Source organism: Monodelphis domestica, chromosome 1 (genome assembly GCF_027887165.1).
Source record: "Monodelphis domestica isolate mMonDom1 chromosome 1, mMonDom1.pri, whole genome shotgun sequence".
Taxonomy (NCBI): Eukaryota; Metazoa; Chordata; class Mammalia; order Didelphimorphia; family Didelphidae; genus Monodelphis; species Monodelphis domestica.
The window spans coordinates 659,105,814-659,130,322 of NC_077227.1; the positions used below are offsets into that span (position 1 = coordinate 659,105,814).

General features: G+C 36.2%; 1 protein-coding gene across 3 annotated transcripts in view; it reads left to right on the forward strand.

The window, feature by feature from the left end:
- FBXO11 (F-box protein 11) overlaps positions 1-24,509 on the forward strand; it is a 110,252-nt gene that overhangs the window by 65,248 nt on the left and 20,495 nt on the right. The window contains exons 2-11 of one of the 3 annotated variants that reach the window (XM_007476852.3): positions 14,391-14,518; positions 14,704-14,785; positions 15,121-15,265; positions 16,162-16,291; positions 16,784-16,867; positions 16,952-17,084; positions 18,162-18,268; positions 18,352-18,463; positions 19,242-19,348; positions 19,426-19,563. In XM_007476852.3, coding sequence (XP_007476914.2) covers positions 14,391-14,518; positions 14,704-14,785; positions 15,121-15,265; positions 16,162-16,291; positions 16,784-16,867; positions 16,952-17,084; positions 18,162-18,268; positions 18,352-18,463; positions 19,242-19,348; positions 19,426-19,563 — 1,166 coding nt within the window. The remainder of the gene's footprint in view (positions 1-14,390; positions 14,519-14,703; positions 14,786-15,120; positions 15,266-16,161; positions 16,292-16,783; positions 16,868-16,951; positions 17,085-18,161; positions 18,269-18,351; positions 18,464-19,241; positions 19,349-19,425; positions 19,564-24,509) is intronic. The other 2 variants (XM_007476850.2, XM_007476851.2) reach the window with 2 other exon arrangements.

Consider the following 24,509-nt stretch of genomic DNA (forward strand, 5'->3'; position numbering starts at 1 on the left):
ACTGGATTTTGTAGAATTTGTGGAAGGAAAAGAAGTGAAAAAGGCTGTCTAGAATATGTAAGAATACCTGGAAAGTAATGTAAGGGGTAAATTTAGGATTGAGACTGAATATAAATTTAGTTGGTTGCCAGGCATTTATTTTCTAAATCCCAATAAAAATACTGAAGTCAATTGGGGAATTTTATGGTGGTTTAATTAATATAGAGGGAAGGAATTGAGAAGAAGAGAGAGGGGAAAAGGGTATAAGATTTCTCAAGCCTAGCCTGAGCCAAGGGGAGTTCAGAGACCTCCAGCCATGAGGCCTCCTCCGAGATGAGGGGCCTCCTAGGAGGATAAGCTTTTAGGAAAGGTAAAGGAAAAAAAATAAGAATCAGCCTAAACTCTGAGAGAGCTCAGGGAAGATGCCTCACCTGACCCACGCCAAGATGCCCAGCACGCTGCCACCAGCCACATCTCTGCCATGAAAGAGAGCCCAAATAGAGGAAGTGATGCGAAATATATAGATCTTTTTTTACATCACTTCCTGCATCTCACATGTACCAATGGTAGCTTAAGCTTGACTTAGGACAGCCCAGGGGGTCTGTCAGTTGTTTCTGATTTGTCATTTGCCAGCACATGTCTATCATAGGCCATCCTTCCCAACACTTAATCCTTAAGTAGGGGTGTATACATTCCTGATTGCTAGACTAAGTAGGGTGGAGTAAATCTAAAATTTACAATCCCACCAATGATGATTGAGGTACTAGTCTCCCCAATTGATCACTAAACATAATCATCTTGCACCTCTAAATTCTTTTAACTTCAGGTGTATACAACATTGAAACTACAATAGTTAGATAGAAGAGGGGAATAGAAAAGAGAAACACAGTAAAACCAATGTTTGCTGGGCACATTGACAAAACCCAATTAAGGGACAGTCCCCTTTTGGCATAAGAGTATACATTCAAATAAATATTCAATCAAACTTCAATTCAATCAACCACACCCAAAGTTCATTCTGGATCTTCTTGATGAAGTATAGGTTTTCTGGCATCTTTCTGCAACAGTTCATTCTCTGGATTTAGGAGTTAGCAAGTGTCTTCCCTTGAAGATCTTTCTCTAACAAAATTCTAAAATCTTGAATTTTTATTAAAATACAATCCCCTTCCAGAAGTGGGTGTTAAGAAACACCCAGTTCAGCTCAGGATGCATGGTTGTGTTATGGGGGTATATGAGTCAATTATCAAAAGAAGAGAAAAAAAACCCAAAAACATAAAGGGGAAAAAATGGAAGAAAGTTAAACTTTTGGGAGAAAGAAAAGAAAAAAAAAATCAAAATCTATGTATATATATTTGAGTAAACAAGAATAAATTCATAATAGGCCCTTGTATTAGGGTTTGATAAATTTGTAGCAGGCCCTTGTATTAGGGTCCAATTCAAGTAATTTCTATCCCACAAGTCTGTAGGACAGAATGCAGTAATATATTTCACTTACCCTTTTGCAGCCAAGACTATAGGAAGTTACCATACTATAAGAAAGAAAAAGTACTAGATTTTTATTTTGATAGGGAAGTGTCATTCCCTGGTCTGATTTTTTTTTTGTCATTCTAAGGGATATGGGAGCCAGGATGATAGCCAAACTTTGGTACTAGTCTGTGAATATTTCACAAAGAGTATGGATATAAGGAAGGTCCTACAACTTAACATATGTCAAATGTTGCAACTTCGAGTCTCACACTAGCTTCAAATCCTTTTGTAATGGCTTAGAAGTGCATCAATCCTACCTGGATTGGTTCTTTCTTTTTACCTGTGTGCTCTTTTTGGCACTATTCAGATTAAGCCTGTGATCCTTTTTGATCCCATTTCTTAGAATCAGACACAAACATTAATCACAGTCTCATAGCATTTTATCAATAAATGGAAGGTTCCCACAGTTTAAAGCTTTGGGGTATGCATTAATATTATAGCAAATATATATGCATATATATTAAACTTATATTACTGCTGAATAGAAAAAATAATATTAATTGTATATACCTTAAGTACAAGAAATAAAAAAAAGAAAAGTAAATGGTCTAGTCAAAATAAAAGAAAAGCAATAATAAAAACAAGGGGAAAAATTCAGGAATTCAATGTGTTCCCAAAAACAGTATCCACTTATCTATGGATTATTATGTTCAATGCATGTGAATAGGATATAGTCATTCAGTCTCAACAGAAGATGTTCTCTTTACATGTGAGCAATGACATCCAAGAGTCCTTCTCTCCAATCTTTATAGATGTTGGAGTAGTTCACAATATTTGGAATGGCCCTTCCCAGGAAGGCTAAGTTGCTGTAGTGCTCTGGAAGTTCTTTATATCAACCTTGTCTCCTGGGTTCAGGTCGTGAAGTAAAAAATATAGAGGTTCGGCTTGTATTGCAGCTCCAGATTCATGGAGTTCATGCATTTTTTGCTATAATTCCTGTATGTAGGAAGTGATAGTATCTCACCCTAATAGTGATGTATATGCAGGGGAGAAAGGCTTAGCCTGTATAGGTGGATGTCCAAAAAGCATCTCAAATGGTGAGATATGTAGGTCTCCTCTGGGCCTGCTTCTAAGATAAAATAGGGCCAGAGGGAGAATTTCAGGCCATTTTAAATTTGTCTCAGTGAATAATTTTCCAATCATAGTTTTAAGTTCTCTGTTCATTCTTTCAACGTGGCCTGAGCTCTGGGGATGATATAGTACATGAAAGTTGGGGGTTATCCCCAAGCAAGAATATATCTGATTTAGGACAGAATCAGTAAAATGACTTCCTCTATCTGAATCAGTAGGTGCTGGCAGGCCAAAACAAAGAATAATCTCTTTTTAAAGAACCTTAGTAACAAAAGCCGCTGCGGCTCAGGCTGTAGGAAATGTTTCCGGCCATCTGGTCAGTGGATCTACTATGACTAGACAAAATGTATAATTTCCAGCCTTTTGGCATTGTTATGAAATCTATCTGTAGGTGCTCAAAAGGTGTGTAAGCCAGAGGACGTCCACCAAATGCTTTGCCACAAAAGGTGTGTTGCTTATGTGCTTGGCAGGTAGAGCAGGCTGTACACAGTTTAGAGGCTATAGTCGTTATACCAGGAGCTATGCATACTCTTTTAATAGAGTCCCCGATGCCCTGGGTACCAAAGTGACCATTTTTATGAACAGATTGGCAAATTTGGTGATAGAAACTTCTAGGGAGCAGGGGTTTTCCTTTAGATGACACCCACGCTCCATTAATGTTTTGCTTTAAATTTTTGCTTCCATTTTTCCACTTCCTTTTCATTATAGGAAAGTGGTAAATTTAAGTCATCAGTGGTTGTTAATGTTAAAATTAATTCAGGTCCTTCTATGGCTGCTAGCTTTGCAGCAGTATCTGCTTGGTCATTTCCCCTAGAGACAGGGTCAGTGTGCCACCTGTATGGGCAGAGCAATGAACTATAGCTAGGGCTTCAGGCAGCTGGAGAGCAGAAAGAACTTCATTAATAATTTCTGCATTAGCTATAGATTTTCCATCTGATATTAAAAATCCTCTCTGGAGCCATAGCATCCCGACTGAGTGACAAATGCCAAAAGCATATCTAAAATCCGTATAAATTTTTGCCTTTTTATCCTTGGCAATTATACAGGCTTGTTTCAGGGCTATGAGTTCTGCACCTTGAGCACTAATATTAGAGGGCAGTGAAGCTGACCACTCAGTGGCAAATTCTGTGATTATAACAGCTCCAGTGTAGTATATGTCATCCCTCATAAAAGAAGAACCATCAGTAAATAAGACCAGATCTGGGTTTTCTAAGGAAGTGTCCAAGAGATTATCTTGAGACTTTTCTGCCATGGACACTAGTATTTCGCAACTGTGTAATGGTTCTCCTGAAGTTGGTAAATCTGGAAGCAAGGTGGCAGGGTTAAGGATTGTACAGCATTTTAAAGTGATATTTTCATTGTTTAACAAGGTTATTTCATATCTTGTAATTCACTGATCAGAGAATCCTGTGTTCTATACCTTAGCAACAATGCTTCTACCTCATGTGGGCATATAATTGTTAATGGGCATCCCAATACTAGATCAACAGTTTTTGTCACTAGTAAGGCTATAGCAGCTACTCCTCTAAGACATGGGAGTGCTCCTGATGCTATTGAGTCCAATTGAGCGCTGAGAAGGTCCCAAAGTCTGAGTTAAAACACCTGAAGCTACCTCTCTTTGCTTACATACAAAGTAAATGGCTTGCTGTAATCTGGAATGCCTAGAGTGGGGGCAGACAGGATAGTCTGTTTTAGATCTGATAGAGCTGACAAATGTTCTGGCTCTAATTTAAGTGGTTCAGGGATCGAATCCCTTGTTAGTGCTATAAGGGATTTAGTAATTTCCTCATAGCAAGGAATCCATTGTCTACAAAACCCTGTTGCTCCTAAAATTGCTCTCAACTGTTTCTTAGTGGTAGGAGCACTTAAGTTTTGAATATTTTCAATTTGTTTGGGAGAAATAGAATGGGCACCTGCAGTCAAGATGAACTCCAAATATTCTACTTTAGGGAGACACCACTGAACTTTATTCTTCAAGATTTTATGCCTTCTTTTGTGAAGTTCCAAAAGAAGGTATTTACTATTTTCCTGACATGCTTCTGCATCTGTTGAAGCCAAGAGTAGATCATCTATGTATTTGATAAATTTACTGCTTGTAAATGTTATATTGCCTGTGTCTTGGCTCAAAATTTGTGTGAATAAACTCGGACTTTCTACATAACCCTGGGTCAGATGACTCCATGTATATGGGAGCCCTTCCAGGTGAAAGCAAAGATATGCCTGGAATCCTCATGAATGGGTATGGAAAAGAATGTTGAGCACAAGTACACTACTGTCAAGTATGTAGCTGTGCTAGGAATAGAAGAAATGATTGTATGTATGTTGGAAACTACAGAGTTTCTCTTTATAATGTGACTGTTCATAGCCCTCAAATCCTGTATGAATCTATAGAGGTGCTTGTCATCAGGGCCCTATTTTGGGTTTTTTAACAGGCAGAAGGAGCAAATTGTATTCAGATTTATAAGGGATTATTATTCCCTGGTCAATTAATGAGTTTATTACTGGGGTAATACCAATTAATCCAATCAAGCCCCCTAAACCAAAAGGAGACAGAAAAACATAGCCTTTTGCCTGAGGCTGACTGTTTGATTTGGGAGGGGTCACAAGCCTCCCCTATTTCCCTTTCTTTGAGCAAAGCCTCTGCTTTTCCTAGCTGACCTCACCAGGTTTTACTTCTCACTTAATTTTAAAACTAGGGACAAGTGGGGAGCAGGACAAGGCCAATACTTCCAGCTTTTTCTCACCACTAGTTAAGAGTCATCTAGGCAGTATTGTCAGTGAGGGTTGGCTAATTGGGTTGTTTGTTCCCTAAAGAAAGGGAGATTCGTAAACAGCTTCCCCTGCTAAGGCTGCTTAAGGTCCTGCTGCTTTTAGGTTTAAAAAAAAAATACAGCTGTGTTCAGTTAGAGTTAAGGAGAAAAGAGAAAAAATGTTTTATACCTACCTGATCTCGCAGCTGTGTTTTGAACTGCTGATTTAGATGTTTAAAAGACTGACTTAAGGAGGTAATAAAGAGAGAAAGGAAAGAAAGGTTACCCAGAAATTTGAGGGTCCTGGTCACAAGCTTCGTGGATTAGCCAGACTATAAGGGGTAAAATTAGGGTTGAGATTGAATATAAATTTAGTTGGTCAGCAGGGATTTAATTTCTAAATCCCAATAAAAATACTGAAGTCAGTTTGGGAATTTTATGGTGGTTTAATTAATATAAAGGGAAGGAATTAAGAGAGAGGGGAAAAGGGTATAAGATTTCTCAGGCCTAGCCTGAGCCAAGGGGAGTTCAGAGACCTCCTCTGAGATGAGGGGCCTCCTAGGAGGATAACCTTAAAGGGGGGAGGGGGGGAAGAATCAGCCTAAACTCTGAGAGAGCTCAGGGAAGACGCCTCACCTGGCCCATTCCAAGGCCCAGCATGCTGCCACTAGCCATGTCTCCACCGCGAAAGAGAGCCACCTCTCCACGAAAAAGAGCCCAGAGGAAGGTAGTGATGCAAAATATATAGACCTTTTTTTATATCACTTCCTGCGTCTCACATGTACCAATGGTAGCTTAAGCTTCACTTAGGACAGCCCAGAGGGTCTGTCAGTTGTTTCTGATTTGTCATTTAGCACGTCTGTCGTAGGCCATCCTTCCCAACACTTAATTCTTAAGTAGGGGTATATACATTCCTGATTGCTAGACTAAGCAGGGTGGAGTAAATCTAAAATGTGTCACAGTAGGAAGGATCCAAGTTTTGATGGTCTTTAAAAACCAAACACAGGTTGTATTGTTGATCAATTGAAATAGAATAAAGGGAGCTGACATAGTCTGGCCTGCATTTAAGGAACATCAGTTTGATAGTCATTAGTGGAGAGGCTTGAGTCAATAAAGCCAATCAGAAGGCTATCGCAGTGGTACAAGAACAAGGAAAGGATAACCTGCACCAGGATGATGGAAAGATCAGAAGAGAGAAGATCCATATATGAAAGATGTTAAGACAGTGAGATTGACCTTCATTGGTGATGTACAAAAGGATTGTCTGGCTGTAAGTAATTATCTAGTTGAAATTATGTAACAGATTTGTGATGAACTCAACACATTTTCATGATTTTTATCCATCTCATTTGGCAACATGGAAATAAGAATGAAGACAGTGGATGGTAGGAGTAATTCAGGACTGGGATTTGTCTGAGTATTTAACACAAGTATAGTGGCAGATCCTGGGCTCAAACCTCAAATATTCTCACTTAAAATTCATTATCATCTATGCTGAAATTAACCGTGTGTGTGTGTCATAGAAAGGCTGCTATGTGTATTTGGAAAGATCAAAATCAAAGATTAAGTGGATAGATCGCAAATATTTGCAAATCACTGCTTATGCCTTCATATCTGTATTCCTTAAAAGTCACCTCGCCAGCATTTATTCTTCAGTTCCTTTGATAACAATGATGAGAATCTTAAAAAAAAAATTTTATGCCTCATAGATCTCAAAACAGTGAATTTGTTCTTAGTCTCTGGAGTTTATTTCCCCTGAAAGTCTAACTTGACAGGGATCACATAGATAGTAAATGACAGTTTTGGAATTGTGCTGTCCGCATGGGCTATTCTTTAAGCATTGTTTTGATTATATACGTTTCTATTTCAGAAGATTTTAATGGAGAACTAGATTGAGTTACAAAGATGTGAGTTCAAGTTCTGTGCCTCACATATATGGATACTTAATACTCACATATACTGATACTGTTACTTAATCTCTCAATGCCCAGGGCAACTCTCTAAGACTATAAATTGCTAAGAAAGTGCCAGACTACCTTGTTGTCAGGGAGTTCATTAATGAGATTTCCCTTCACTAATAGTTTGTTTGTTTGTTTTTTTAAAAGACTTAGTGACCCTGTTTTCTTATATGCCTAATGAAATAAAATACAATAGCATCTAGTGTCAAAAAAACGTGGTGTCATAGAGGTGTATGGAAAAGTGCTCTGAATCACTACTGATTAAATGCAAATCAAAACTATTTTGAGATAGCTCACCTACCACATTTGCTAAAATGATAAAAAGGCAAAATGACCGATATTGGAGGGGATATGGAAAAATGGGGACACGAATTCACTCACTGTTGGTGGATCTTGTAAATCGTTCGAACCATTTTGGAGAGCAACTTGAAAACATGCTCAAAGTTATAAAACTGTATACCCTTGGACCCAGCAGTATCATTCCTGGAACTGTTTCCTGAGGAGATCAGAAAAAAATTAAAAGAACCTATTCCAAAAAATGTAAAGCAGCTTTTTTTTGTAGTAGCAAGGAACTGGAAATTGATGGGATATCTATCATTGGAGAATTGTGACATATAATTGTGATGGAATATTACTGTGCTATAAGAAACAATGAGCAAGAAGACAGGTAGGTGGTTCAGTGGATTGAGAGCCAGGCCTAGAGATGGGAGGTCCTGGGTTTAAATATGGCCTTGGACACTTCCTAGCTGTGTGACCCTGGGCAAGTCATTTAATTCCCATTGCCTAGACTAGCATTAGTGAAGGTTTTTAAGTTCTGAGTGCTCAAACTGCAACCTCAAGTTGCCTGTGGGCCCCTACATTACTCCTGAGAGTGGAGGGAGGAAGTGCTTGCTTTGGGTGGCTGGACAGAGGGGCAGGGCATGCAAAAAAAAATTGTCCTCAGGTGCTGGGAAGAGGGAGAACAGGAGCAGTTACCTGTCCTGGCTGGGCATTCATGCCAATATTTTACCAATGCTGGCCTAGACCAATACACAGCATTAATTCTAAAATAGAAGGTAAGGATTAAAAATGATAGAAACAGGGGGGGCAGCCGGGTGGCTCAAAGAATTAAGAGCCAGACCTAGAGATGTGAAGTCCTGGATTCAAATATGGCCTTGGACACTTACTAGCTGTGTGACCCTGGGCAAGTCACTTAACCCCCATTGCCTAGCCCTTACCACTCTTCTACCTTGGAACTAATACATAGTATTAATTCAAAGACGGAAGGTAAGGGTTTAAAAAGGAAAGAAAGAAACAAGTTAATTAAAGAAAATTTGTAAAGAAGCCATTGCTTCTTGTCTTTTTGCATGTCTTATAATTTACTACATCTACAGAATTAATTTTCTTAAAATCTCACCCTCTGTCTTAGAATCAATACTATTTGTTCCACAGTAAAAGAGTACTAAGAGATGGGCAGCTTGCCCAGGGTTTAGTAACTTGCCCAGGGTTCAGAATTAATATTTGAAGAATAAATTGTGAATATCTATCTCCAGGGAAAGAACTAATAAATAGAAATGTGAAAGACATAATGTATACATATCTTTTTGTCAAGTAATATTATGTTATGGGGAGGGGAGGAAGTGGCTGGGAATAAATTCTAGTTAAAAATAAATAAGTATTTTTGAAGAAATGAGGTCTTCCACATAAATGGTTTTTTCCAGATACCTGATTCTCAACCACTATCCCCTGCTAGGTTTAAAAAGAAAAAAAAGCAAAACATAAAATACTGCTGCTATATACAAGTTGCTCTGCTTAGCACTGGGACTTTTTTTTTTTAATGGAAAGAAACAATTCTTAAGGTGCAGAATGGGGATCCTGAATGTGTCTGATTAGGGATATGGACTAGTCTAACCTGTGCCTTAAGAATATTATTTTGACAGTTGTTTAGGGGATAGATTAGAAACAGGAAAGACTAGAAACAGGTAGACCAATTAGAATATTAGGTAGTGAAGTACAGGCTAGGGTGATGGCCTCATAAATGACAAGAACAGAGATGGATTTGAGAGATGTGGCTTTGAATTGTCAAGATGACTGCTAATTGGATGAAGGTAGGATGGGGAGAAATAAGAGGGAAAAATAAAGAATATCTTTGTGATTCTAAGCCTTGGTGACCAAAAAGATGATGGGTACCCTCGGAGGAGTCTAGGCAAAAGTAAAGATTAGGGGGAAATCAAGGAATTCTATTCTGAGAATGTCAAGGGGAACATCTAAGCAGAGTTGTCTGATAGTTCTCAGTTTCTTCATCTATAAACTGAAAATAATAATACCTATCCCTTAGAGAGTCAGTCTAAAAATAATAATAAAAGGGTCAACATGAATCCTTGGTGACCAAGGTAAGAATAGAAAATATGACAAAAAGAAAAGGTAACATGAACTTGTAGTGGATCCTGTTGGCAAGATTTTTATGACATTATCTAGTGATATTTAGCAGCATGGAAATAAAAAAGTGACTATGAGAGTGAAATCTGGCAAGGCTTAAATAATGTTATAAGACCTTTAGAACAGCATTTTAAAATACAATATTTTTCTCTCAATTACATAAAATAACAATTTTTAACAGTTTCCCCCCCAAAAATTACAAGATCCATATTTTCTCCCTCCCTTTTTTTTCCCCTTTCCTCTCCCTGAGATGGTAAGCAATCTGATCTAGATTATACATGTATGAACATGCAAAACATATTTCCATATTGATTATGTTATGAGAAAATACTCATAAAACCAAACCCCAAAATAAAAACACAAATAAAGTGAAAAATTATATGCTTTGATCCTCATTCAGGTTCCATCAGTTTTTTATCTGGAGATGGTTAACATTTTTCATCATAATTAGGACAGTGTTTTTTTAAACTTTTCAGATCCTTTAACACTAATTTTTGTCATGTTATGAATGCTGAGAAGTATTGTGGCCTCATAGTCCAGATTCAAGCCTCACCTCTTGACACAGTGGGTGTAACCCTAAGCAAGTAGCATAATCTCAGTACTTAAAGAGTACTTAAAAAGTACTTAAAGTACTTTTAAAAAACCACAACCTTACCTTCCATCTTAGAATCAATATTATGTATTGGTTCCAAGGCAGAAGAGTGGTAAGGGCTAGGCAATGGGGTTAAATGACTTGCCCAGGGTCACACAGCTAGGAAGTACCTAAGGCCAGATTTGAACCTAGGACCTCCCTCTGTAGGTCTGGCTCTCAATCCACTGAGCCACCAAACTGCCTCCTTAAGGCAACTTTTTTAAGATTAAATTGAGAAGAAGTTGCTGACCTTCTCTATAGTTTTTCTAAGAGATGGGAAACTGTATTTGTGAAATATTGCATATACTATCAAATTTGATTACTTTGCTGAACTGCTTTTAAAATTTCTTTTGTTACATGGAATGATTCAGTAGGGAAGAGGAAAGGAATATAGCTAGTACTATAAACAAGCTATGTTAGTACAATGCATTTATAACAATAGCCTGCTTTTCCAGGTTTAATGCATATTCTCTACATTCTAGCCAAACTAACGATTTTTTCAGTTCCATGTATGTAGCTGTAATAGTTAAAATTTAATTATGAGGCTGTTAGTAGCTTTAATAGCTTTATTACATCTAAGTAGTGATAGTAAAGAGAGGGAAATGTAGGGAAGAGGTAGAGTTGCTTAGCTTGCTACTCTATTTGCAGCCATGATGGATTGAAGTTTACACTGACATGGGTTCCTTCTGGTTCCAAGCTCCAGCCAGAAAAAAACCGGTCTCCTGGTCTCACCTTATATGCAGTTTTCTCCACCTACAGGCTCTCCCACATCACATCAAATCTCAGGAACCAACCATAGTTCCTTAATTTGCCTGGTACCACCTAGAGGGGCAGTGCCTGTGGGATCAGTTTACCTTCTCATTGGTTTCAACTTCCTTTCTCTGAGGGTTTGTCTATACCTGCACATCTCAGTGGTAAGTGACCTCCAGGTCACTGATTGATGATGTCAAACAAAGTGACATAATGGGGAAAGAAATTCCTTTCCAACATAGCATTTCATCTCCTATTGCTGTGGCTTTGCAGAGGCCGGCCTCCTTGCTTAGAGGGCATCCCCTTTTCACATCGACCTCCTAGAATTTCATGTTCATTCAAGACTCAACACAATTGCCTTCTTTTTCATGAAGTCTATCTGGATTTCCTCACATGCTAGACTTTCCCACTAGAAGTGAGAGAGAGAGAGAGAGACAGAGAGAGAGAGAGAGACAGAGAGAGAGACAGAGAGAGAGAGAGAGAGAATATATATATATATATCATCTACAGTATAGTCACTTAATCCTATCTGCCTCAATTTCTCATCTGTAAAATGAGCTAGGGAAGGAAATTCTATCTCTTTCTCTCTCCTCTCCCTCCTTCCTCTACTATTTTCTTTACCTGCAAAGGGATATTTTTGTGTTTTCTCTGTGTCCCTATCATCTAGCACAGTGCCTGGCACAAAAGAAAGCACTTAATAAGTTCTTACCAAATTGATTCCTCCATATCCTTTCCCTTAATCCTTTGAAATCTGTTTTCTCATAAGGTTTCCTAGCTTTCCTTTTTTCTCCATCATAATTTCTTTTCTTTAAATTTATTTTTTAAGCCCTTACCTCCCATCTTGGAATCAATAATCCAAGGCGGAAGAGTGGTACGGGTTAGTCAATGGTGGGGGTTAAATGACTCCCCCCCACCTCCTGCACCACTACCACTACTACCACCATCATCACTCTCTCTGGTCATACAGCTGGGACGTATCTGAGGCCATATTTGAACCTAGGATCTCCCATTTCTATGCCTAGCTCTTAATCCACTGAGCTACCCAGCTGCCCCCTCAATCACAATTCCTAAGAGGAATTGATTCATATTCCTGAAAGTTCTCCATCATTTTATGTCAGCAACCATCTTCTTTGATTATCCAAAACAGATACTCCTCTTGTTGGTTCTTCCCCATTTAGAAGGACTTGTCATTAAAACTAGCTAATTAATTATTAGTTGTACTATTGCAACAAAGAGAGAATTCCAGCAGAAATCCAAATAATTTGAGGCCTCAATTACTACTATCTTCAATTTCTACAGGCATTCAATCCATTTCTGAAATTTCTCATATTTTTCTTCTTTCTACCCAAGTAGTCTATAATGTATCCCAATCTATATGATATCAATACAATTTAATGTCAATTCTATTTTTTTATATTATACTCTTTTTTTAGCAGTTGGTTCTAGTCTTGCCACTAGAATATAGACTCCTTTATCATCTAAAACCCTTCTCAACTTGCTCCTAGTCTACCTTTCCAACTTTATTTCTTCCAACACTGTGGTTTAACCAAATTGGGCTTCTTGCTGTTTCTCCTTTACACCTCCAGATCTCCCATCTCTGTGCCTTAGTTTTGCCTGAAGTGTCCTCTTCCCTCATCTCTATTTATTACAATCTGACCTTCAACATTTAACTTAAATGCCATTCTTCTACATAAAACCTTTCATGATGCACCATTCTCCCGCTACTTTCCCATCCCCCCATTCCAGTTGCTGCCCCCTTACCCAAAGTTGTCTTGTATTTTTTTTGCATATATTCTGTTTGTTTATATAAGTCTCTTTCAATAGAATGAAAGTTCCTTAAGGAAGGAGACTTTTTTTTTTGTATACTCTCTGCCAGTAGAGTGCCTGGCACATAGAAGTTGGTTAATAAATGTTGATTGACTAATTACCTATCCCACCAAATCTCAGAGATACTGACTTCCTTGTGTTAGTCTTCCTAATTCTTTTCTAGTTCACTGTATTTTATCTGTGTTTTGTGGATAGTGGCTAGGGAGCTGTGTTATCATGGGTTTTTGTTCCTAAAGTCCTTTATATTGGCTTTTGTCTTCTGCAGGTTGGGGCATTTGTACTTTACTCATATTGTCTAGTTTGCTATTTATACTTAGGTAATGTTCTTTCTCATCCTTCCCACTAATTTAAAATCTTTTAAAATTATATTTGTAAGATGGTAGGCAAAAAATATTATTAGCCTTTGTCAGATACATTCCATTCCTATACTATGACTCTTATGTTTTAAGCTACCACCCAGAAATCTAGATCTGATTCTAGACACCATTTTTTAAACATGTTTATTTGCAAATCCCATCTTCTGAAAACTTTTTTCTATGTTTATTGGCAGTAGTGAACACTCTTATGCTCCTAAGATTTTCAATTTCTTGTCTAAAACTTCAGGAAGAGCTTCATATCTATTACTCATATCCAAATTTTTACTGATATTTCTTCCTCATTTACTTGGTATCTTATTCAAACACCTTCCTGGTACAGGGAAGAATTCTGCCACCTTAATTGAAATCCTTTTTCTTTTTGGTTTTCACACTGAACCTTACTTTTTTTTCTCCTTTAATTAAAAAAAAAAAAGAGCACTTCATTCTTGATTATCTGGAGAGTAGAGAATTCTTTGAGTCTTTTTACCTGCTCTTCAGGGAAAAAGACTAGCCTGCACTTAGAGCATAGATAGCAGTAATTTGTGACATAAAAATGAACACGTTCCTCAGTAAATTTTCACTGTTCTCCATATTTTGGTTAGAAATATCCTTAGTTTTTTTTTTACTTTTACTAGAAAACTTGGATTTAGATTTTAGCTTGGTGTCTTTGTACATTTATATTTCTGGGTCCTGGTTTCTTCATCTGTAAAATGGGATGGTTGAATTCAATAATCTAAAGTAACTTCTGGCCCTAAAAAAAAGAAAACGAAGGCTCAGAGTTTTAAATGATTTGTCTAATTTTAAGTGAAATAAACCACAAACTAAAACAAAAACCCACGTTTCTTGCTTCATAATAAACCTTTCTCTTTCTGTTGGATCAGGATTCTACTACAAAATAATTTGAATGCCTCACTTGAATCTCTTAACATAGTAAACAGTAATAGAATAGCGTGTATTTTCAAAAACACAGATTTTTATTATATTTATTTTTAGGAATGCATTAATGTATATATGACCATTATATAATAAAATAAATATATACCTGAATAATCTTTGTACAAGATAAGTAGTGCCTAAATTAAAATTAAAGGTTTTTTTGTTGTTGTTATTTGTTTTGTAATAGATGATGATGTACCTGCAGATATGGTTGCAGAAGAATCAGGTCCTGGTGCACAAAATAGTCCATATCAACTTCGTAGAAAAACTCTTCTACCTAAAAGAACAGCTTGTCCTACAAAGAGCAATATGGAAGTAAGATGGTCTATTTTGTTTTAATGGGTTTTTTTAGAAGATTAGAATTAAAGTGGACTTTTCCATAGAAAAAAAATTAATGCCTTTTCACATTATTTAAAAACAGATAAATTTGTTCTTTTTAAAAATCAGAACTCTCTAAAATAGGGTTGTGTTTTTTTTTTTGTTATTGTTGTTATTAAAAGGGGGCTTCTACTTCCACCACCGAAAATTTTGGTCATCGAGCAAAACGTGCTAGAGTTTCTGGAAAATCACAAGACTTATCAGGTATTTTTTATGCAGGAAACTGAAGAATATGGGTGCGGAGGGAGGGAGGGTTACATTAACCAAATTCATTTTCAGTTATTTTATACCAAAATCAAGAATCAGAAATTGAGGAGAAATGTTTTTATATAATTTGGAGATTAGAACTAGAATCTTACTAAATAACCTGTTAGTACACAATCTCTGCCTTTTTATTATTTTTATTGATAGTTTACAAAGATATTTTTATATTTTCCATACCTAGAATAAAATAATCAAGTTATCCATGCCAAATTTAAGCTAAGAGAGGGTTTTAGATATCAGCTAGGTTATTTAAACATGTGTTACTATTTTAATAGCAGCACCTGCCGAACAATATCTTCAGGAGAAATTGCCAGATGAAGTGGTTCTGAAGATTTTTTCATATTTGTTGGAGCAAGATCTCTGTAGAGCAGCTTGTGTGTGTAAGCGCTTCAGTGAGCTTGCTAATGATCCAATTTTGTGGTAAGTGAAAAGCTGTATTCCTCATTATCTTGAGATATATCGTTTGCCTGCAGAAAATGCCAAAGATGATAGGAAAGATTAAGTGCAATTTCATTTTTATATTTAAATAGTTGAACCAAACTAAAAATACTTGTGTTTTTAAAGTATGTGATCATTGCATATGAGTTGTCAGTCAACGCAATGTATATTAATGATAGTTAAAATATTTTCTCTATAATCTACTGGATGATAACTGTTATTCTTTAGTTATTGTGTGAATTATTTCTCATGTAATTGTTTTTTAGAAGCAGAAATGAAACAAATGGATGTATCTTCATGTGTGCTTAAAATAATGGAATCATAAATATATTCAATAAAAATAGAAAGAGGAATAAAATGTTTATATAGAAATGTTATTGTAATATTAACAGGTTGTGCTTACTAACAAGTTTTTACCAAACAATTAATTATTGGAGGAAAAAAACTAACTATAGGGTACTAAAGCTGCAATTCTTAAGTTGCAGTTAATAGTATCTTCAGAATCTATAAAACTAGTGATAGGTTGAACTAAGAGGCACAAGAGAGGGCATTTGCAGAATGTTTTTTGTTTTTAAAAGTACTAAATTGAATTTTTTAATTGTGAGACGATGCGTTATTTTATATTACCAATTGGATTTTGTTTGTTTGCCATTCACATTTTAGTCAAATGTATAAATGGTTGGGTTATTAATAGCCAGAATAGTTTTATCATAATCTACGTTTTCCTAGTCTCATTTTCTATTTGTTATTTAAAAGGATCAAGTTTTAAGGTTTGAATTTTGGAGTGTAATTTGAAATAATTATTGTTTCTGTCGTTCTTTATTCTCAATACTTTCCTATCCTACCTCCACCCCACCCCTACCCCCCCCCATCCCCAGGAAACGATTATACATGGAAGTATTTGAATATACACGCCCTATGATGCATCCTGAACCTGGGAAATTTTACCAGATTAATCCAGAAGAATATGAACATCCAAATCCTTGGAAAGAAAGCTTTCAGCAGTTGGTATGAAGACTTCTTTGATATAGAAAATACTTGTCTTATTAGCACATTTATAAATAAAATTTCTGCTAAGAAAAATATCATGCCCTAGAAATATTAAGATTTATCTAGCAAACATCTTTTTTTAGCTAACAAATCTCTTTATCACTTTGATCAAGAATCTAAAGAAATCACAAATGCTGTGGCATTTTGAATTTCTTTAAAATACCTTTTTTCCCTTTAAGTATTTATGTTTAGCCTAAGAGTTTATGGTCCCTTACTATTTTTCCTTATTGCTTTCATATTAATGGTATACTACATGTGTTATAGAACTAACCTCTTTATAAAGTACAGTAGATGAGTGGAAATGTGTATTCAAAAAATGTTTTAATTAAGGTTGACTTACATAAATATACCTAGGTTCTAATTTTAAATTTAAAAATTAAATGTCTAAATTCTGTGTACATTTAAGTGTATTAGTTGTTTTCTCTTATTTTGCCCTTTTTTGCATTTTAGTATAAAGGAGCACATGTAAAGCCAGGATTTGCTGAACATTTCTACAGTAACCCTGCAAGATATAAAGGGAGAGAAAATATGCTTGTATGTATATAATATGTATTTTTCCATAATTTCTTCAACAGTAACTCCACAGTTTGTAACACTTTTATTTAAAATTTCTTTCAGTATTATGACACCATTGAAGATGCATTAGGTGGAGTACAGGAAGCTCATTTTGATGGACTTATCTTTGTTCATTCTGGTATATACACTGATGAATGGATATACATTGAATCTCCAATTACCATGATTGGTGCAGGTACTTTGAAGTGTTATTTTTATTTGAATTTTAATTCAAACTAATGAAAATTTCTAAAACAATAGTGACATACATTTAAAGTAGCAACAATAAATTGTTCATCAAAAAAATTTTTCTTTTAAAGAAAATTTCATATTCTGCCATGTCAGATGGGACCTTACAAAGCCTGGGTAAACAGTTTAGAAAGGAGGTAATACTTTTACTTAAAAGAATATTAGAAAATATAAAACTGTTTCCTTTAAAGTAAAAGTTATTACCTAGATTGCTTCCTTCCTCCCACATTCTGGAATTATCTACTTCATGCTAGAACATGCAAATTTACATATAGATATGTGTGTATTTTATTTTCATACACATTTATTAATGTCTGATTTATTGTTAAAATCCACTAAGGAAAAAAAATAAGATTTTGAGTATATTCCCTCTGCTGGTTTCTCAGGCATATATAGTATGTGTAATTAGACAGTGCAAATATCTCACTGAAGTTCCTGGTTTAATTCTTCTTTCCTCTAACCCTGAAAGTTTCTCAGTTTCTCTCTCTCTCTCCTCTCTCCTCCTCCCCCTCCCTCCCTCATCCAATGTAATGATCATTCCCTACTTTGTAGAATCATGTTACAATGCTATAATGCTGATAAGAACCATGTCCTCCAAAACATTAGAAATAATAAAGCCTTATGTAGCACAGGACATGTTGAATGTTAAGACCAGCTCCCAACACTATTATAATCAAGGGCAGAAGTATATACTGGAAAGATAACTAGACTTAAGAGTTGAGAGAACTGATTCAATATTCCAGTTTTGCTCTATGCTAGATTTTTGGCCAGAAATAAGTCAGATCCTCAGTTTCCTCATCTATAAAATCAGGAATAGTACTTTCACATTCAGTTATTGGGTAATTATGAAGAAAGTGTTTTATGAAACTTGAAAAGAAGCACTATAAAATTGTGAGTTATTCCTTAACTGTATAGTATAGCATCAAGACTCTGTCCTTAAGATTTAAGGTTTTTCTCCATATGACATTTTTTAATCTGTTTAGTAAAAGTAGATGTACTATTCTAAAAGTGGGTCTTTTTACAGCACCTGGAAAAGTGGCAGACAAAGTCATAATTGAAAACACCAGAGATTCAACTTTTGTTTTTATGGAAGGTTCTGAGGATGCTTATGTTGGATATATGACTATCAGGGTAAGAGATCTGAGATTAAAGCAATACTTGTTTAAATGACTAAGTCAGTGTTCGTTTATTTTAAAAATATTTATATTTTTCAGTTCAACCCTGATGATAAATCTGCTCAGCACCACAATGCCCACCACTGCTTAGAGATTACAGTGAACTGTAGCCCAATAATAGATCATTGTATTATTCGAAGTACCTGTACAGGTTAGTATTCCTTCCATTTTTTGAGGTTACGTAGGTATTACAATTTAAATATATGTGTTCTTGCCCAGATACACATTTGAATAAGAAACTTGTTTAAACTATATTTTTTTTTCAAAAATTAAAATAATAAGGGGTGTCTTGTATTCAGATCTTCCACCTATGCAGATCATAACTCATTGATAAATTAGTTATTGGTCTTTGAGAGTGGCTGTGTCTTTCAGAATTCATATAGGCTTTTCCTCAAATAATAAGCAGATGGTCTTTGTTCCACCTTGACAATAATAGTTTTACTTAGATTGCCTCTAGGATAAAGGGCAAAATCTACTTGACATTTAAAACCCAACAATATGGCTCTCCTCTACCTTTCTAATCTTTCTTCTTCTTACTCACATTTACATATTTTTTTCATCCCAATCAAACTGCCCTGTATGCATGCACATATTCCCTTTCCTTTCCTGATCTCTACCCCCCCATTCTATGCCTTCCCCACATCCCCTCAAACTGTTTTGATCTTTGTGTGTGTATTCCCTGTATATAATATGCTAGGTGTAGTTGGTACTTTAAATTTTTGATGAATTGAATTGAGCTAAGCCTTCAAGTCTTGTAAGGATCAGTTAGAGAGTTTACATTCTGCTGGTACTGATTTTCAGAACCCATGGTTCATTAATGAGTCATTGTGGACTTTAGGGAGAACATGAATTAAAAATGATAAAATCAGATCAGTTCTCAGTGCTAGTAAACTATGTGTAGGTTATTTCGAACTTTCTTTTCCTTACAGTTGGATCTGCAGTATGTGTTAGTGGACAAGGAGCGTGTCCCACTATCAAGCACTGCAACATCAGCGACTGTGAGAATGTTGGACTTTATATAACAGACCATGCACAGGTACTCCTTCATTCTAAAAGTTTACTTTGATGTTTGGAGAAGTTCTACTCTTGCTGACTTCTGATTGTTTGCTATAGGGGATATATGAAGATAATGAGATTTCCAATAATGCTTTAGCTGGGATTTGGGTTAAAAATCATGGAAACCCCATTATTAGACGGAATCACATTCATCATGGACGTGATGTTGGTGTGTTCACGTTTGACCATGGCATGGTAAGAACATTTCCTTCTTGGTAGAAAACATCTGATTCACGTCATCAACTAAATGATTCTTACTTACCAATAAATATTTGGACATACTAATTTTTTCCCTGAATATATTCCAAACTTTACAAGCCAAAGTGCAAATGGAAAAACAATTCCAGTATGATTCATTGATATATACACAACAGTTCACCATTTCCTAAATTAGCAAATTGACAAGCATTTATTAAGCACTAGTTTTCTGGACACTTTGCTAAGTACTAAGTACAAAAAATTGTCCTTGCCTTCAATAACCTCACCATCTAATGATGGAGACAACATATACAAACTGTAATGTACAAACAGGAGAGGTAGGTAGGTAGGTGTGTGGGTGTGGGTGTGAGATAGATTGAAGAAGACCTCAGCGAGAAAGCACTAAGATTAAGGACAAGGAGGAGGGGAAAAGATTTTTTGCAAAAAGGTGGCTTTTTAGCTGATAATGGAAATGAGGAAGGCTATCATAGATAGCCAGTTAAAATGCCTTGTTGTGGAGTAGAGTGTCAAGTATAAAAAACAGCAAAGGAAGCTATTGGCATTGGATTTTAGACATGGTAAGGGAGGAGTAAGTGTAAGAAGATTGGAAAGGTATGGAAATGTTTTACATGACTGCACATGTATAATCATTATCAGATTGCTTACTCTCTCAAGGAAGGAGAAGAGGAGGGAGGAAGAGGATTAGGAACTCAAAATTTTAAAAAAACAATATGTTAAAAATGGTTTTTATATTTAATTGAGTGAAAAAAAACAAATATTGCTTTTTTAAAAGATTGGAAAGATAGGAGGCTCCAGATAATGCTGGGCTCTCAAAGTAAAGTAGATTTTGCATATATAATTCTCAAAGTAATAGTAATATATTGGAGTTTATGGAATGGGACCTGAGAACCAAGTTCAGCTCTGTGCTTTGGGAAGACCAGTTTTATAGCTGAGTGGAAGATAGATTGGAGTAGGACCTTGAAGCACAGAATCGATAAGCAGGCTATTGCAGTAGTCCAGGCATGAGGCAATGGGCTTGCATCCTCAGGGTGCTGGCAGTGTCAGAGGAGAGAAGGAGACAAGAGAACTACTATAAAGGTAGAATTGACAAAACTAAGAGAGCACAGGGGCAGCTTGGTGACTCAGTGGATTGAGAATCTGGCCCAGAGATGGGAGGTCCTGGGTTCAGATCTTACCTTAGATACTTCCCAGCTGTGTGACCCTAGGCAAGTCACTTGACACACACACAAAAAAAAAACTAAGCACACATCAACAGCTTCACTAACATAACTGCTTTGCTAGGACAGGGAAAATTAAAAATCAATTTCTCATAGGTTCAACTAATAAAATACTGTGAAGCCTTTTGAACTTTTCTTTTGATTAACTTTAGTTATTACTTATTTAGTTTATTCTTTTAAGCCCTTACCTTCCATCTTGGAATCAATACTATGTATTGGTTCCAAGGCATAAGAGTGGTAAGGGCTAGGCAATGGGGGTCAAGTTACTTGCCCAGGGTCACACAGCTGGGAAGTGTCTGAGGCCAAATTTGAACCTAGGACCTTTCCTGTCTCTAGGCCTGACTCTCAATCCTCTGAACTACCCAGCTACTCCCTCTTGGTTCACTTTAGAAGAAAGTTAAAAATCAAACAGACCATATGATCCTGTTGTTAATTTCTTTTGTCTTTTATTTAGCGTTTACTGCATGTTGCTACATTTTTATATTTTAAGTGTTTTGGCATTTGAGGGCTATATCATCACAGACCAGCAAATCCATTACGTTGGTCTTTCTCCTCCTGCCCTTAAAATCAGTCTTCTGGGGGGCAGCTGGGTAACTCAGTGGATTGAGAGCCAGGCCTAGAGACGGGAGGTCCTAGGTTCAAATCTGGACTCAGCCACTTCCTAGCTGTGTGACCCTGGACAAGTCACTTGACCCCCATTGCCTAGCCCTTACCACTCTTCTGCCTTGGAGCCAATACACAGTATTGACTCCAAGACGGAAGGTATGGGTTTAAAAAAAAAAATCGGTCTTCTGTCAACTGTTAAACTTCCTTATCTTAGATAACTAAAACAATTTTTTGTCAAGTATGTTTTATTTCTAGGGTTGAAAATTATTCATTCCTCAAGTGTACTTACTTTATATAGCTATTCATCTTTTCAAATTGCTTTTTATCTTATTTGATTCTCACAACCTTATGAAATGGGTGATACAAGTATTTTGACCATTTTATAGATGATGGAACAGAGGGTTCAGAATCAATAACCTGAGCCTTTTGACTTCATGTTCTTTGTACTAAAACATCCCATTTATGCACAAGGAACTAAGGTATAGATATCCCTTCTCTTTAGTAGATTAGTAGAATAGAAGACATTTACACAAATCATTATAAGCAAGGCAGCATGTGACAATCATAGATTTCTTCTGTAACAGTGGTTCCAAACTTTTTAGCTTCAGCACCCCTTTATGCTCTTCTTTCTTCTTCTCCTTTATACTCTTAAAAATTATTGAAGACCCCCAAAGAGCCTATGTATATGAGTTTTATATTTATAGTATCAGAAGTTGACTAATAATGTTGAAAAGAGTAGCTTTGTTTTACATATTTTTACAAATCTCCTTAATGTCTATAGAAAAATACTAGATTCTCATCTACTACTTCAATCAATTGCAAATATTTTGGTTTGGGTGAATTATGAGAAGAAAATCTGGCCAAACACAGTTATGTAGTTGGAAAATGGAAAAACATTTCAGTCGGCAGATAACTTCTTAATATTATTATGAAAATAGTTTTGACTTCTCCAATCACTTGAAAGGAATCTGTGAACCACACCTTGAGATGTCTCCGGGATCTCCAACAAGTGGACTTGATAACTTCCAGAGGCTAGAATCTCACTATTCCTCAAGGTAGCCTATTGTATTTTTAGATAACTTCACTTATTGGGAAGTTCTTCCTTAAGATGATCATGATTCCTAGCTAACCAAGCAGAATGAGTCTAGTCTTTTTTCCACATGACAGTTCTTTTGAATATTTGAAGTCTGCTATCATCCTATCCCTTCTTCCTCCTGTCTTGTCTTCAAACCAGCTTCTTTTTGCTAGACTAAATATTCTCATTTTCTCTTGTGGTTTGATTTCTAGTCACTTTAATGCCCTGTGCACTCTTCTGGACGAGTTGCAATTTAAGATGACATTCAGAATTGGTTGCCATACCAGATGTGGTATGACTAGAGTATAACCTTCCTTGACCTACATATTTGTTTCTGTTAATTTAGTTTTAGATCAAATTTATTTTCGGTTTACCACACTCGCAGTTGATTCATGGAACTTACATTCCATTGAAACCCTCAATCATTTAAACTCACTATTTTCTAATCATGTTATATCCTTTCTCTACTTGTACAGTTGGGCGTTTTCTTTTTCTTTCTTTTTTTAAAACATAGGATTGTAATAAAGTTTCAACTTTTTCACCTGAGCCCACTGCATCTTGTTAAGATCTTTTTGTACTCCAGGTTTAGTATCTCAAACCCATTCTATTTCTCCCACTCTTATTCCTCCTGATAATTTGATAAACATGCCATCTATTCCTTCATCTAAGCCATCAGCAATTTTTTAAAAGTCAAAATAGATCCTAGGACAAAGTCTTTAGAGATTTCTCTCCCGTTTGATATTGAACTGTGAGCCAATAGTCTTTTGAGACTGCTCAGTCAACCCCCTTTGAATTCCTAACCTAAGTGTAGAACCCTCCAGTCCATACCTTTCCTGATATATTTGCATGGAGGCAGCCAGGTAATGTGAAAAGAATGCTGGACTGCAATTCACAGGACTTGAGTTTGAATCCTGAATCAATTGTTAGATTAGATGAATTCTAAAGTCTTAGATCTATATTATCTTATTATATGTATATAAAATAAAGATATTTTCTTGTCAGATGCTGAAATTTATATGTGTCTCCACAGAATTAATCTGATCATTAGCCCTCAAAAAAGGAAATGGCGTTATTCTGGCAAGACTTTGCCTTAGGCATGCTGGCTCTTAGTAGATACTTCTTTCCTTTCTAAGCACTCACAAATCATCCCAGTCCATTTTAGAATTGTCATAGGGATCATAGATCTCTTGTCAAGGTTACATATTTCCAGTCTAGTGCCATCTCTCCCATTCACTATGATTTCTCAAAGACTTACTAACTGGAGTTTAGCCAGAACTGCTGCAAGGTTTTTTATCACCGAGTCATAGTTTATTCTGGTTAAGACAAGTTGAGCTCATGAGGGTAGCTAAGCACTAAACTGTACTTCTGCTTATCTCATGGCAAAGTCCCAGAGGGCTAAGGCTTTTGGACTTTGAGAGGGAGCATGAAGCCATTGGAAGTATTTGGGAGGATCAAATGAAATAATGGATATTTTACTACTTACTTTCTAATCTGTCAAGTACTTTAGAAAATTAAATATTGTGAAAATTACGTTAGGAAGATTAATCTGGCAATGGGAGAATAGATTACGGGGGGGGGGGGATGAACTGAGGAGGCTACTTGGAAGTTCATTATAAGAAAATCTGAATCCTAAAATGTCATAAAACAATTGTCAAAAAGTGTTACTACAGGTAACTGCAAATTAAGACACTGGCAATTAAGACATGCTGGCAATGGGAATGGAAGAGAAGTGACATTTCAGAAACATTAGCAAGGAAGAATAGCATCAGCAGAAATTGTTGATGAGGGAGGGTGGACCTTTTCTAGGTCATAAACTCACAGACTGCTTTTGGAAGGGATTTTAGAAGACATTTCTTCTAATCCCTGCTTTGTACAGGAATTCTTTTCATAGTATCTCTAACATATGGTCACTTAGTCTGTGCTTAATGTCTCCTAATTATGGAGAATTTTCTGCTGCTCATGGTACAGTGAAAAATGGTGTATTAAAATTCCTCCTCAACTCTGACTCCTTCTATCATAGAAGT